Source organism: Zootoca vivipara, chromosome Z2, assembly GCF_965207765.1.
Source record: "Zootoca vivipara chromosome Z2, rZooViv2.hap1.1, whole genome shotgun sequence".
Classification (NCBI taxonomy): Eukaryota; Metazoa; Chordata; class Lepidosauria; order Squamata; family Lacertidae; genus Zootoca; species Zootoca vivipara.
In genome coordinates this window covers 23,127,285-23,142,668 of record NC_142585.1, presented here as the reverse complement: position 1 = coordinate 23,142,668, position 15,384 = coordinate 23,127,285, and the positions used below count along the sequence as shown (strand labels likewise).

Below are 15,384 nucleotides of genomic sequence, written 5' to 3'. Positions count from 1 at the left end.
TTTATGTATCTGCTGAAGTGGGCTGTAGTCCATGAACGTGTATGCCATAATAAATTAGCTTTAAAGATACTACAAACCTCTTAGTTCTTTTCACAATACACATCACCTTCATTTTTAGGCTTTTCAATGCATCGGGGGTTGGATCTAAAGAGCCAAAGGGCAGAAGGAAAGTAGCTGCTGGCATTTTTCTGCAAGAGTTTGTGAAGCAGTTTAACAGGTAGCTCAATAGTTTTCACACTTCCCTTGTACAAGGGAAGGGGGATCCTTTTTTTAGTATAACTCGTTGCCCCACTGATTGCTCTAGCACAAAGCGAAATTTTTCCACGAATGCAAAATAAGTTCTGCATACAAAAGGGTGGTTTTGGATCCACCCCAATGTTCTTCTGAGCTCATGAGTGTTGCTTCATGGTGTTCTCCCCTTCCCAACCCAATGGTTTAATCATAGTTCAATTTATGAGACAAACACTGACATGGCTACTAGCTTGCTAAAAAGCGGGAAAGAGAGATGCATTTCTGGTCACTTTTCCCAGAGCAATATGCACAGGTATACCACCCAATACTGCTGTGCAAATGACTTGTCAATTTCCACATTGAGAATTAAAAAAAATACACATGTTAATACAGGTGGCAAACATTTTGCACAGGGGTTTTGTTCCCGCCCGCCCCCTCACGTGTTGGCAGAGCATGTATAAGCCTGCCCCGCCCTGTGAGGTATCTGTTCTTCCTTCTTCCGGGTCCAAAAGGACCCGCATGTTGGCAATCACACATCAGCTGTATGCACCTAAACTGTCTCTGCCTGTACATGAAAGCAAATATCTGTAGCAAACAAAAACAAAATTACAAATAGCATGAAGCAGTGATGCAATAAAGATTTACTTAGACAACTTATTTCAGGCTGCACAATCTGTTTTTTAAGGGAATGTTTTTGGCAGGGTCAAGGGAGATAGAATTCTTATAAAAGTAATCATGGGTCAACAAGTGTTGGTTTGGCTTATTGGCCATCCATTATTTGTGGCCACTACCAATCTCCTCCCCTCACTTGGGTCCTCTGGCATACACAGAGGGCTGTGGGGGGACAGGACAATGCAGTGACATTACTAATTTGTGCAGGACATGTAGAAAGTACAAAACAAGAGCCTTTCTGCTCAGAGGGTATTCCTGCTACTACTCACTTCTTAAAAACTGCTAATTATAAAACCGCTTGGTGCCAGGGGTCCACGATAATAAACCTAATCTTACTTAAAAGGTTCTTAACAATCTTCCTTCCTGAAACAGATTTTTTTTTAAAGCATTCACTGTAAAAAAGATTCCCAAATGTCTGCTTTGCATTTAATACCAAACAAAAAATGCATATGTGAACATATCCTTCTCTCAAACATGGATTTCTAGAACCCCCTTTAAAATATGTAAGCACCTGAGTAGATTCTATATTCCCTTTCCTGGTAAAATAAGTCTTGATAAAGAGATCCCACCACATCCAAAACTACATATAGGCTCAGTTCGGACATCACATCTAAATGTGAATAAAGTAAAACTATGATTTGGTGTGATTTCCAAATTGAGAACCATGGTTTGTGACTGGCTGGAAAAGACAGAATTAGAAACAATGGTTTGAAGTAGGTAAATACCATGGTTTGTACTGACTATGATATGAGATGATGTCTGAATTGACTAACTGTAGTTAACGGTCACCTCTACCTCCAGAGACTGCTGCACAACAGAGACGGGAGTAAACTTATGAAGCTGAGTGCTGAGAGGATGAAAAAAGAAGGCAGACAAGCAGCCCTAAACCAGGGTCTGCCTGTGGTATGTTTGAAAACTCAAACCATGGTTTGGGTTCCAAACTATAGTTGGTACAAACTATGGTTTGGGATGATGTCTGACTTGAGCCAACTTGTATTCTATCTGTATTCTGTCTCAGTACGTTTGCGTGCATTTTGTTGAGCTGAAAAGCCAGTCCCGAGAGAAGTCCCATTAAGATTTCTAACAATTTGTTTATATATTTGTGTGTGTTTCAGGAATGTGGACAGGAAGGCTCAATTCAGTCATCCCAACTCCCTCCAGTTCCTGGAAGGGACTTAACAGGGACAAACTAATTGTTATAATGAGAGATCTATGATCTCCTGAAATCTCCCCACCACCACTGCCGCCCTATAAACATCCACATGAGGTTTGAATGAGCCAAAAGAGGGTTAAATGTAGACACACAGACTGAAGCTGCTATTAGTTACAGAGTGGTAAGCATACAGGTACTATAAAGGGGCCCACATATTTTCCTCTCCTCAGCTAATAGCAGCTCCAGGGAGGAGTGTAATCTGCACTGGAAAATCGACATAGAGGCAAACACTGCCCAAACCTCCAGTGTCATCACCCTTAAGTACTCCTATCTTGTTTGAAGAGAATTGCAATATTTCAGGACATCTCATCAGAGGCCTCTCAATTACAGGCACCCACACCCACATACTTAGAGTACGTGTGTTCTACTCACGTGCAACCATGTATATATACAGTACACGACTCTGATAAATAAATAGACTCATACCAGGAAATTGCAGGAAAGAGCTGGGGAGTTTTTGTGGCTCACAAGGAGATCCTTGCCAGAGCCCAAAGAGGATGTCAGTGATGGCTGAGGAAGCCCCGAAGAGACCTGAGGCACAGTGGGGCTTCATTTAGGGTGCTCAACTTCCCTGCCCAGCAACTGACGTGTAGGGTGGCACAGCAGCAGCAGCAGCAGCACCTTGCCTTCAGCCAGCCCCAGAGCTTCAACTCTAGATATTTTGGTCTGGAATGGATAGAGCACCACTTCAAGCAATCATCACTCCATTCCAAATAATTCTGGAAGTTATATTTTGTTAAGGGTGCTGTGAGTTGTTAGGAGACTACAGTTCCTTTCACAGTCTTACCATTTCCAGAGCACTTTAAAGCCAATCCTTCTTGGGGAATATGGGAATTTTAGCTCTGGGAGGGCAATAGGGGGCCCCTAAGAATTATCAGCATCTTTAACAAATGACAGCTCCCAGAAATCTTTGAAGAAAGCCGTGGCTGTTTAGAGTGGTACTGTGCTGTTTAAATGTATGCTGTGAATGTTGCCTTTTGCTGGCACTCTTTGTTTCATAACTTTCTACAAGGGCTAGAGACTGGGAAGGCACCAGGGAAGGCCTTCACCGGCCCCAGGTTGGGAACCAATGTCATCTTTTGTTGCTTGTTTGGTCTGTGCAGCAAAAGGAGCAAACATGTAAACAGTGGGGAGCAGAAAATGGGCCTATAGTTTAGTCTGTCTCTGGGAGCAGCTTCGGACATTTCAAAGAGAGGGGATACAACACCCTTGATACACACCACTATTTCCCTCAATGTCTGAAAAGCAAGCTCCATGGATAGTGTTTGCAAAAGCTTTCCCTACATGCACAGCTTGTACATTCCTGCTGCACCCGATTCATTGACAGATGCTGCAGCAGTGGTGTATTAGAAGTCACTTTGAAGCCTCTGAAACCAGCCAGTTTTACTTGGAAAGGGAATGAATTAGGAATGCTCAGTGTCTTACAGGCTCAAGAAGCCACTAGAGCTTGTTCAAATGAAACAAAGGGGAGGATCGATACCTATTTTGCTGCTCTGTTCTCATGATACAAACTCACCTTTTGATGACTTTCTGAAACCTGAGTGGTTTTATGTTGCTTTCATTGGTACACATAACTAGTCATGGGATTCCCTAATTAGATTTTTAAAAGAAAGAAAAAAGTTATTACTTGTTTGCAAGTAGGGATAGGGGAGAAATTCAATTCTGTTCACATTTAACAGTGACTCTCCCTAATTCACACTTCTCCACATTCACAAGCCAAAGCACAACCATCCTTCAAAGTTCATACTTCTCTGAATTTTGCAATGCACCTTCTACAGCTGAGTAGTGCATACAAAAATGCATAGACTGTGGTAAATATATATATTAGTGAAAATGACATACAAAAATACATTATATTGGAGAAATAGCTCTTCAAAAAGGTGTATATTAGGAGATACTTGCACTAAAAGGCTGACAAATTTTCATAACGACTGTGTGTGTGTGTGTGTGTGCGTGCGAGAGAGAAATTTTTTTTGAGAGCTGAGCCCAATAACAGAAAAATGAGAAACTGAGACTGACCAAAATCAACAGATTTGCCACCATTGCTTGCAAGTCATTGTGCTTGTTGTTTCTGTGTTTTTCTTTCAGTCTGTGATGCTTCTTCTGCATAGTCAGCGTCGCTACATCTTTGAGTATGACCAGTCAGACTACCTACTATCTGTCACCATGCCAAGTATGGTACGCCACAGCTTTCAGACAATGCTGTCTGTTGGATACTTCCGCAATCTCTATTCCCCACCAGACAGCAGTGCATCTTTCATCCAGGACTTCACCAGAGACGGACGACTTCTGCAGACCCTCTACCCGGGTACAGGGCGCAGGGTTCTTTACAAATACACCAAGCAGTCCAGACTGTCAGAGATTCTTTATGACACCACACAAGTCTCCTTTACTTATGAAGAGTCATCAGGTGTTATTAAAACAATACACTTGATGCATGACGGATTTATTTGCACCATCAGATACAGGCAAACAGGTAGGTTGAAACTGTATATTACTATTTGGGCTGTGCTTGTGTCATATGTTTGTGGTATATATTAGTCATTTCACTGTACAGTTAGAAATGCAATACCATAAGGTGTTTGTATATTGATAGAGATATATCGATTACCTTTAGCCCCTTTAGCATGGGAGCATAGCATAATGGCTGCCACAACTGAAATGGAAGAAGAAAAGATGGGACCACAAAATGGTAGTAGCCACTCCATCATGGGAAAAAGGAACCTACAGCAGTCACCACCATGTTTAGTGACAGAGAGAAGCTGCTTTTGCCTCTGTTAATAGGTTGGAGAGTGGATATCCAGCCCTGCATTCCAGTGGCATGTGGGTATATTAAGAGGGAGGGAGTTGTTCATTGCAGAAAAGGCCAAGCCAGCATAAATAAGAACTAAGCAGAAAAGGCTGGCCTCTCACCTGTTGTAGATTTTTGACAGGATATTGATTGAGATAATTTCACAGGTGCCATAGGAGGTACTGGCAGCCACACTGGTGCTTGTGGACATCCTATTGATGACCCCAGTGTAGCTAGTCCTTCAGGCAGTCTTGTTTTATTATTACATCATCATCATCATCATCATTACTTTTGTGCTGTTTTCCTTCTCCTTAAACATTTGTCCGATGTTTTATATGTAGGTCCACTTATTGGCCGCCAGATATTCCGATTTAGTGAAGAAGGTCTTGTGAACGCCAGATTTGACTACAGCTACAACAACTTTAGAGTAACCAGCATGCAGGCCATGATCAATGAAACTCCCCTCCCTATTGATCTGTATCGCTACGTTGATGTGTCTGGTAAAACTGAACAATTCGGAAAGTTCAGCGTAATCAATTATGATTTAAACCAAGTTATAACTACCACCGCTATGAAGCATACCAAATTTTTTAGTGCCAATGGCCAAGTGATTGAAGTGCAATACGAAATCCTTAAATCCATTGCCTACTGGATGACTGTTCAGTATGACAACATGGGCCGCATGGTGATATGCGACATCCGAGTTGGAGTTGATGCAAACATAACAAGATACTCTTATGAATATGATGCTGATAGCCAACTTCAAACTGTGTCTGTGAACGACAAAACCCAGTGGCGTTACAGCTATGACCTCAATGGAAATATCAATTTACTTAGCCACGGAAACAGCGCTCGGCTTACTCCTCTGAGGTACGATCTCAGAGATCGTATCACAAGACTGGGAGACATTCAGTACAAAATGGACGAGGATGGTTTCCTCAAACAAAGGGGAAATGACATCTTTCAGTACACCTCTAATGGCTTTCTGAGCAGAGCCTACAACAGGGTTTCTGGGTGGACAATCCAGTATTGCTACGATGGGCTGGGGCGACGGGTGGCCAGCAAATCCAGTTCAGGACAACACCTCCAATTCTTCTACGCAGACCTTTCCAATCCAGTAAGAGTTACTCACTTATACAATCACAGTAGTTCAGAAATAACTTCCTTGTATTACGACCTTCAGGGTCACCTAATAGCCATGGAATTAAGCAGTGGAGAAGAATATTATGTTGCCTGTGACAACACTGGGACACCTTTAGCTATCTTCAGCAGTCGAGGTCAAGTGATAAAAGAAATTCTTTACACCCCTTACGGAGAGATCTATCAGGACACAAATTCAGATTTTGAGCTCATTATAGGTTTCCATGGAGGGTTGTATGATTCACTCACTAAACTGGTGCACTTGGGGCAAAGAGATTATGACGTCATTGCTGGGCGCTGGACAACACCAAACCACCATATCTGGGAAGAACTGAAGAACAACCCCAAGCCATTTAATCTGTATGCGTTTGAAAATAATTATCCAGCTGGCAGAATCCAAGATGTGGCTAAATACACAACAGGTAAAGCATTTATTTAATTGGGTTGTGGGGGAGGGTAGTTTCTGGGCCAAAATTTAATGACAGGAGTGTGTGACCTAAAGCCCAGGAGCTAAAGGGGACACTCCAAACCTCTCGGGCTTTGGAACTCTCTGCAGGACATGCAAACCACTGAGCCTGTTTCATGCACAGAAGTTCAAGGTGTTACTTTTAGTATATGACAACTTGGGACTACTTTACCTACGAGATCACTTTACCCCACATGTATCCACTCAACCACTTGGATTGGCGGAATTGGCACTGCTGCAAGTGCCACATAATGCTCATCCCGCATTTGTAAGAACTCAGTCGTTTCATGTGGTGCCACTTGCACTTTGGAACTCCTTGCCTCTTGAGATCAAGCAGGGACCTCCACTTTACTCTTTTTGGCGCCTGCTAAAAACATTTTTTGCAAGCCTGTCCAGATGCTTAGAAAGTTGAGGTCATTTTAATCTGCTTTAGTTTTAGGTTTGTTTGTTTTTCCTTTTGCATGTTTTAAAGTAGGGTGTAATTTATTATTATTTTTTGCTGTCCTTTTTGTAAACGACTTTGAGATTTCTTACAATCAAACGGTTTTTTAAATTTTATGAAATAATAAATAACGAAAGTATTTTTGCCTGTCTGGAATATGTTCTTGAACTCTTACAAAATCTCTAGTCTGCCTGGATGTAGCTAGGAGGGGGGGGGGTGAGAGAGAGAGAGTGAAAACTATATTAGTGTACAAAGATGTAAATGTTACCTCTGTTGCTCCGCCCACTTTTGCCTCTGGCCCTTCCGAGCCCTGACATATGGTCCCTGGAATTGAACACTTCCCTCAGGCTAGAAAAGGGACAGTGGATCTTGTGAATACCTTCAATAAATTCCTGTAAACAGTGTCATTGAATCTCTGATTAATTTTGAGACAAAATGAATTAAGAAATCACTCAATTTATTTTGTATAGCCAGAGGCCTATCACAATGAACAGCAGGGGGCAAGAGCAAGGCTTTCCTCTGAAATCACACAACACAAACTGTAAAAGATTACAGCACAAAAGATTACAACATAAAAAATTTAAAACTAGAAACCATTAACATAGCTGGAATGGAGCTTCTTCCAGGTGGTTTTTTTTAAATTAAACTTTTAATTGAGGTTTTTGTTACATGCAAAAACATGTAGACACTGGAAAAGAAGGTAAGGGGGGGAGAAGAAAAATGAAAAAAGCAATGCAGAGTTGCAGAATGAAATATCAACAGCAAACCAGTATACCAAACTAAAGTCATATTTCACTGAATATCCCAGGTATTTAAGGCAGTATGCAAGCATGGTCTTCCCTATTTTATTGCCTGCCTGGGAGTTAGGTTAGACCAGGGGCTCCCAAACTGTAGTCCACATTCATTCAGGTGGTTTGTGGTTCAGGATGGGAAATGTCAAATCCAGTGCATCAAATACTCATGTTGATCATATTGCTTCTTTTCTTTCTTAAATCAGGTTTTACTGTATTGCAATATGAATTTTATGGAAATACAGTGCTACAACAGGCAGAAAAATCAATCCAGTTCATACAATTCTTATTTTCCATCCAGACTGGAAACCAACCCAGTTCATAAAACTCGTATTTTCCAACTCTTAGGGGCTAAGGGGGCTTTAGCCCCCACAGTAAAACATTTTAGGGGTCTGGGCCCCCACAATGTTAATGGACATTCCCGTTCAAATGGTGCGTATGCACTGCGTCATGTGATTGATTAAGCAGGGTAGGACTTACCGGGGGGCCCACAATACCGGTATTTTATTCAAGTTCGCACCCCTGTTTGCTGTTGTTGTTTTCAATCTGCAAGTGATACGTAATTCATTACATTCCTGGCCCCCATTTGCATTGAAATGAATGGTGTGGAATAACAAAATTATTATGTAATAAATTACATACAATTCCAGAACAGCAGACGGAGATGAATAAGGTAGTTTTGGTCAGAGCTGAGCAGTGCGATGGAAACAGAACTGCTTCCGCCAAATGCAGGTTGCTGCCTACATTTTTTTTATCCTGTACCTGTCACTCCACTTCTTCCATGATACAGCTCTATGTGACCTAACATGAAAGTTACATGGAAATGTAACACATCTCTCAACAGCCACTTTTCAAGAATTAAATGAAAGCAACTTCAGGAGCAGGTGATTTGATGTGGAGAGTGTGCCTGACCATTCCCTGCCACCAATTTTCCCACTTCAGATTGCTGCTAACAAGCTGCTTGCTTCCCTCCTTCTCCCCCGAGCTTCCAGATACATGCTTATCCTTGCAAGCCATGTATATAGAAAAGGGTTAAGCACCTCTTCTCCCCACTGTTATTTTTCCCTATTTGTTTTTTCTATAATTGTCATACAGTACTTCTTGTCTTCAGCATGTTAATTGTATTCTGTTTGGGTTTATTTGTAGACATTGGAAGTTGGCTTGAGTTGTTTGGGTTTCAGCTTCACAATGTACTCCCTGGATTCCCAAAGCCAGAAGTGGATGCTATGGAGACAACATATGAACTAGTACAGCTTCAAACAAAGACCCAAGAGTGGGACCCTGGAAAGGTTAGTAAAAAGACACATTCCTGTGTTATGTGACTTCTGGGGGGGGGGACAGAATACATATTTATTTTCCTCTATCCTCTCCCCACCCTTGGTGTCTATATTGGAGGGCAAGGGTGCAGGCTCCCCATGGTCCAAGATGCCCCAGACACCATCAGGGGCAAAAGTTTTCCTCCCTTAAGCTCCACAATCTCATAGTAACTTTATTATGTCAAAAAAAAATCAAAAAAAAAAAATCCAGCAGCAGCTTAGAGACCAACTAAGTTTGTCATTGGTATGAGCTTTGGTGTGCATGCATGCTTCTTCAGATTATTATGTCACTTACTCTAAAACAGAGATATCCTAGTTCTGTAACCTATGGGACCACTTTATTCTCCATACAGAGGGAAGAGAAGACAAGGACCTCTGCTGACAGCCTTTTCTATTAAGCATCTATCCTGATTTGTTTGCGCAAAATAGTTTGGATGTTATTTGATTTCCACTGTTTTATTGAGCATTTATTCTGATTTGAGCTCTAGAATCCTCTGGAATGCTCTCATGAGATCTCGGGGGGGAGGGGGGAGACTTGGATTGTCTTGTGAAATCTTGCAGCAGGATTTCAAAGCCAGCATGCTGAGCAGGCCTTCCTCTCCAGCCCCCCAAGCAAGGTGGAGAGCTCAAAAGCTCTTTCCATGATGGGTAACCCAAGTGAACCCAGTGTGAAAAGAACTTTCGAGCTTTCTGCCTTGCTTCGGGGACAAGGCATGGTGCTCAGCACACCAGCTCTGGAAAACTAGGGATGATCTTGCTGGAACTCAGCTGCCTCTCAAGATCACATGAGAACCGTTCAGAGCTGGTGCACTGAGTGGGTCTTGCCTGGCAAGCAAGGTGGAGAGCCAGACAAAAACTTTACTCTATAACCAGGCCTTTGGTTTCCCTGGGCAAAATAAAGAGGCTAACAAATGCAAATAATAACAATAACAACAACAAAGCCATTTTCATGCCAAGTGCCCCCTAAGTGGGCCTAGCACAAAGAGCACCTTGCTTGGCATTTGACTTGCACAATTTCAACCACCAGCCCATCTTCAACCTCATATGGTTGAAAATGTGCAAGTCAATAGCACATATGATAAGGTGTTGCTGCACAGATCTGTAAATGTCCACATGTAAATTGTGATCTTGTAAGACAACCACTAGAGGGTACCTGAGAGGCAAAGAGAAGTAGAATCAGAGCTCATCCATGTTTCATTTTGTGCTGCATTGCTAGGCACTTTAAAGTATAATGTCTAAGCACTTTTTTGTTTTGCCCTAGTGTTTTCCCTGCGAAAACACACTCTTTACCGCTGAATCTGAGCAAACTGATCAGCGGAAAACCTGATTTGTGGTTTCTTCTGGTTCAGTGTTAAAGAGTGGGTTTCTCAAGGAAAGCACAGGGGCAAACAGAGAAAACACATGAACACAACATTTTAAACCACAGAGCTTTGCCTAGAAAGTGCAGGACAAATGGTGTGGATGAGTCCTCAGCTGCCACATAAGAAGAGGTCTGTTCTTACTGTGCAGCTTCAAACCCTTATTTATCCTAGTATGCTATTTTCTCATGAAGTGCATGCCCTGGAGTACTGCTGGAATTCTGCTACACTTCCTGGAAGTGTGGCAGCAGGGGCAGGGAGGATTGTGAAGGACCCACAACTTTAGCCATGTGCACCAGTACCTTGCACATTAACCTTTAAGCGATAGATAACTATGGTTTAAAGTGAAGTGTGAACCAGGCTTACGTTGTTACAATAGAAACTTATTGCATGTTTCTCTAACAACTCCAAAAACCTTACCTTCATATGCCATGCATCTTCTCTTTTCCAGACTATACTTGGCATTCAGTGTGAACTACAGAAGCAGCTCAGAAACTTCATTTCCTTGGACCAGCTTCCCATGACCCCCAAATACAGCAATGGGAGATGTGTGGAGAAAGCAAAGCTGCCCAGATTTGCTGCAGTTCCCTCAGTTTTTGGGAAAGGTATCAAATTTGCCATCAAGGATGGTGTGGTAACAGCTGATGTGATTGGGGTGGCGAATGAAGACAGCCGCCGCATCGCTGCCATCCTCAACAATGCTCACTATCTTGAGGACCTGCACTTTACAATAGATGGGCGAGACACTCACTACTTCATCAAGCTTGGGTCTCTGGAAGAAGACCTTGCAGTGATAGGCAACACTGGGGGACGTCGGATTTTGGAGAACGGTGTCAATGTCACAGTATCACAAATGACTTCCATCATCAATGGCAGGACTAGACGGTTTGCTGATATCCAGCTCCAGCACGGCTCTCTGTGCTTTAATGTTCGGTATGGGACTACTGTGGAAGAAGAGAAGAACCATGTCTTGGAGGTAGCCAGGCAGAGAGCTGTGGCTCAAGCTTGGACTAAGGAACAAAGGCGACTCCAAGATGGCGAAGAAGGTATTCGGGCTTGGACAGAGGGGGAGAAACAGCAGCTTTTAAGCACAGGGAAAGTACAGGGCTATGATGGATATTTTGTTTTGTCTGTGGAGCAGTATCTAGAACTTTCTGACAGTGCCAACAATATTCACTTTATGAGACAGAGTGAAATAGGCAGGAGGTAACAAACAAACAAAAGACATCGATCTCTGCCTTTGCATCACCAAAGACTGCCTGTTTTTAAAAAAACATTAAAGTAAAGGTTTATTGTATTGGTTTTTCTAGATCAGAACTCTGTGTATATATACATATAGAGGGGGAAAACATATCCAACTGCCTTTAAATGTGACAGAAGATGGTATTTTAATATCGTTTGTTTAAAACTCTTTGGGAGATGGCAATGATTGTTAGTTCTAGGGTGGCTGCCTTCAACATTTGGAAGCGGCGTTCTTGGTGTTGAATTTCATTTGGAAATGGTTCACATGGGCAAAATATTGAGTGTGTTCTCTCTTTCCCTCTTCAGGACACAGTTTTGTTAATTTTAATAACTTGCATACAATATGTTTGTGGTCTGGCCAACACCCTTTGTTCCTTGGTCTAACTGACAACTCATCCACCAAGCAGTCTTCACAAGCTATGCTTTTAAGGGGCCTTCAGGCATAACTCCAGGGTATAAGAAACACCCCAAAATACTTTGAGCCAAGTAGAAAACTGGCCCACTATACTTCACACCTCATAGGTAGGGTGTTGTCACATCATTATCTTCTTAATAAATTGCAGATAAACCATTGTTAGTCATTGCCTTATAGGACAAATTGTTTCACTGTGATTGGCAGTTAAAAAGTGGCAAGCCAGATTTCAGGAATCTCAGCAGTGATAACAGTCATGTTCACAGACCTGAGGGAAAATGCCCTTTTGCTTGCCAACTCAGAGGATACTAAATGGTGAAGCACGAATAGAGATGCCACTTTATCTAACATTCCTATTGCAAATGTGTCAGCTTTGAAATAGGGGCCAAAAGAAGGATGTGTGTGGCCACCCTGAGGTCACTCTCTCACACACAGAGCACACACGCACACGTGCAGACTCTCTCTCTTCTCCCCAACCCCCAGCAATTAGTCTTGAATAAAAAGCATTTTAGCTTTTCTCAAAATAAATTGCCAGGTGGCGAAGGTGATCTTCATAGAGATTGCAGCTGGAGAGGAGGAGATTTTGTTCTCCTGCGACATCCTAGTAGCTTTATTTTCCATGAAGATCCTGGTCCTCCATGCATCAATTGGACTTGAAAAGTCTACCACTGACACCAGTTCACAAGCAGTGTGGGAGAGGTGCTTTTAGCAAGGGAGATACCATTCATAGCATCTATTCTCACTTGCAATTCCCTGGGCCACAATTATGCTAGAAAAAATGCTTCCTACTGGCTCTGATAGGAGGCTTTTTCCAGCCAAAATTTGTGCTGAGGGTGGGGAGGATGAGGAAAGGATCCTTCCAGCTGAATGGAGAAGTCCCTTGAGTAACATCCAGCCTGATGGTGGCTGGTTTATCACCCTGGACCTTATGTTTTTGTGTCTTTCACAAGTTTAGATCTAGGCCATGCATTATAAGCACATTTGGTCTACAATCCTAGCCACACATACCTGGTGGGAGCAAGCGCTACTGAATTCAGCGGAGTTTACTTCTGAGTACACATGCTTAGGATTGCAGGCTTGGTCATTAGCAATTCCCATCAGCATCAATGGTGAGAAGTTTCATCAAAGTGAATACAACCACACTGGCACTCTTCTGAAATAAAAGAATGAAGGAGAGTCTTAGTGTAGACTTTAGGGCTTCTTCATATGACAAATGGGAATGCTGAAAAATGGGAAAGCCTGGCTGTGTGGAGAGTCTGGCACGTCATGATGGAAGTCACCATGCACTTGCTCCCTCAGGTGTACAGTCTGCAACTCAACCAGTTTCTTTTAGTTCACCAATATTTGCCCATTTTTTCTTGCAACTTCTCATTCATTTTATTTCTTTGATTATTTATGATGGCATTTAGAATCCACTTTCACTGCCACACAAAGCAGTTTAGAAAACATAAGGTAACCACAAATAAGTAAAATACACAGTTAATATCAAAAGCAAAAAAAAAAAATCAGCAATAAACCGCAGGATATGATTGCATATTGTCAACATGTCAACTTGGTCATACGAATGGGCCCAGATGAGTGGATGTATTTTTTTAGCAAGGAAAAGCAGGTGCTTAATAATTTGCCCTCACTAAGCAAGTACTAATCACAATGCCTGTTCATGAGAGTTAATATCCTAATATTCATTGCTCCTATATTCCCAAGCTGTTTTATATTGGGTATATGTGACAACTAGCTGTTAGGGATGGGCTTGATTATGAACATCAGATCTAAATCCACCAAATAACAATGACATTTGAGTTCTCCCTACTTGTTGCTTGTCAGTGGTCCAGATTCTGGATGTTCTTCATCTTTGACCACTGGAGGTAGAATCTGGGGAGGGGGGAGGGTGCCTCAGAGGAAAATTCACTCTCCTTTAGATTCTTTTATGGTATAAAATACTGTACACCATTGGATCCAATTAATGAGATCAGACAAAATAATTAGTATTGTACCTTGTTCTTGTATTGCTAGCTCTGACCTGGGGGTCATTCCCTATGAAATTGTGGAGAATTTTAGTACCTCCACACACCAGGCTAAAATGGACAAGCACTTTTTAATTCACAGAAATGATTTCTGGGCTTTATGTAAGAAGTGCACTCATGGTGATATATTTTAGCACTGATCTAAGATGTCAACACTAGCAATGTTTTAAGCAGTTCTATCATTTGAGGCTCGTGAATTGATGTACCTTTTAAAACAAAATGCTTTAAAATACCCAGAAGGGAAGAAAATGTTTTGAAACTCTTCTTAAATAGTTATTAGCTTGAAATTGTGCATTTCTAGTATGTAATACGTATGACGTTAGTGTGTGCCTTGAGTTCCATATAGATATATTTGTATTATATGCAGGAAATGCACTTTATATTACCAACCATGGATGGGTTTTAATGCTGCCTTGAATGTTGTCATTTTTGTTATTATGCCAAAAGCTCATAAAATGAAATGGAATACTTTTTTTTCCTCTTTGGCGTTTACCAATGAATGAACAGAATTTCCTAGGTGTGTTTATAGGTATTGTTTGATATAAAATGTGGATTAGAAAAAATTAAATAATCATGCCACCAGAGGATGGTGGTATATAGAAATGTTTTTATCATGTTTGCTTCTGAAATTCAGAAAAAAAACAGTTATTTTTACCACTTTGAGGTCAAGGACGCAGCCCTCCAAGCTCAGCTTCTGTGCAAATCCTGTGCATAGGAATGAATGGTGATTGTGCAGAACAACTGAATAGATTTCAATTTAAAGCAACATGTTTTGGGTGCTTCCAGACTGTAGCTTTTTTTTTTTTTTTGAAATCTTGAGAAGGATGTGGTTATATAGAATGCAGACCAGCAGTGGTGAACCTCAGGCCCAAGTGGCCAAATGCAGCCCTCCAAGCATCTCTCTTATAGCCCTTGAGCCCTTATAACCCCAGGTTATCATCCTCACCAGCCTTACTTCACACCCTCCTTGAGTGTTTTTGCCTGGCTGGGATGTATCCTTGAAAACTGATCATGTCTCTTGCTCACCTGGATAGAGTGGAGTGTGCAGAAACTACTGCCCTACAAAGATACAAATTTGTATTAATTGCCCTGCCCATTAATTTTTTTTGCCTCCGGCCTAACCCAACATTGACATATGGTCCCTGAAAGGTTACTCAGAATTAAGTGAGGTCCTTACACTGAAAAAGGTCCCCATCCCTGGCCTAGATAATGCATAGTCTAAAGCAGGGTTTTCCAAAAATGGGTCTTCTGTTGATTTTGGACTACAATTCCCATCATCTCTGACC

General features: G+C 41.8%; 1 protein-coding gene across 1 annotated transcript in view; it reads left to right on the top strand.

Annotated features, from left to right (window-relative positions):
- TENM1 (teneurin transmembrane protein 1) overlaps window positions 1-13,561 on the top strand; it is a 371,047-nt gene extending 357,486 nt beyond the window's left edge. Inside the window, exons 29-33 of the mRNA XM_060270166.2 lie at window positions 1,705-1,806; window positions 4,205-4,592; window positions 5,249-6,469; window positions 8,893-9,035; window positions 10,872-13,561. Of these exons, the coding sequence (XP_060126149.1) occupies window positions 1,705-1,806; window positions 4,205-4,592; window positions 5,249-6,469; window positions 8,893-9,035; window positions 10,872-11,630 (2,613 nt within the window). The 3' untranslated portion in view covers window positions 11,631-13,561. The remainder of the gene's footprint in view (window positions 1-1,704; window positions 1,807-4,204; window positions 4,593-5,248; window positions 6,470-8,892; window positions 9,036-10,871) is intronic.
- Window positions 13,562-15,384: the final 1,823 nt, after the last annotated feature.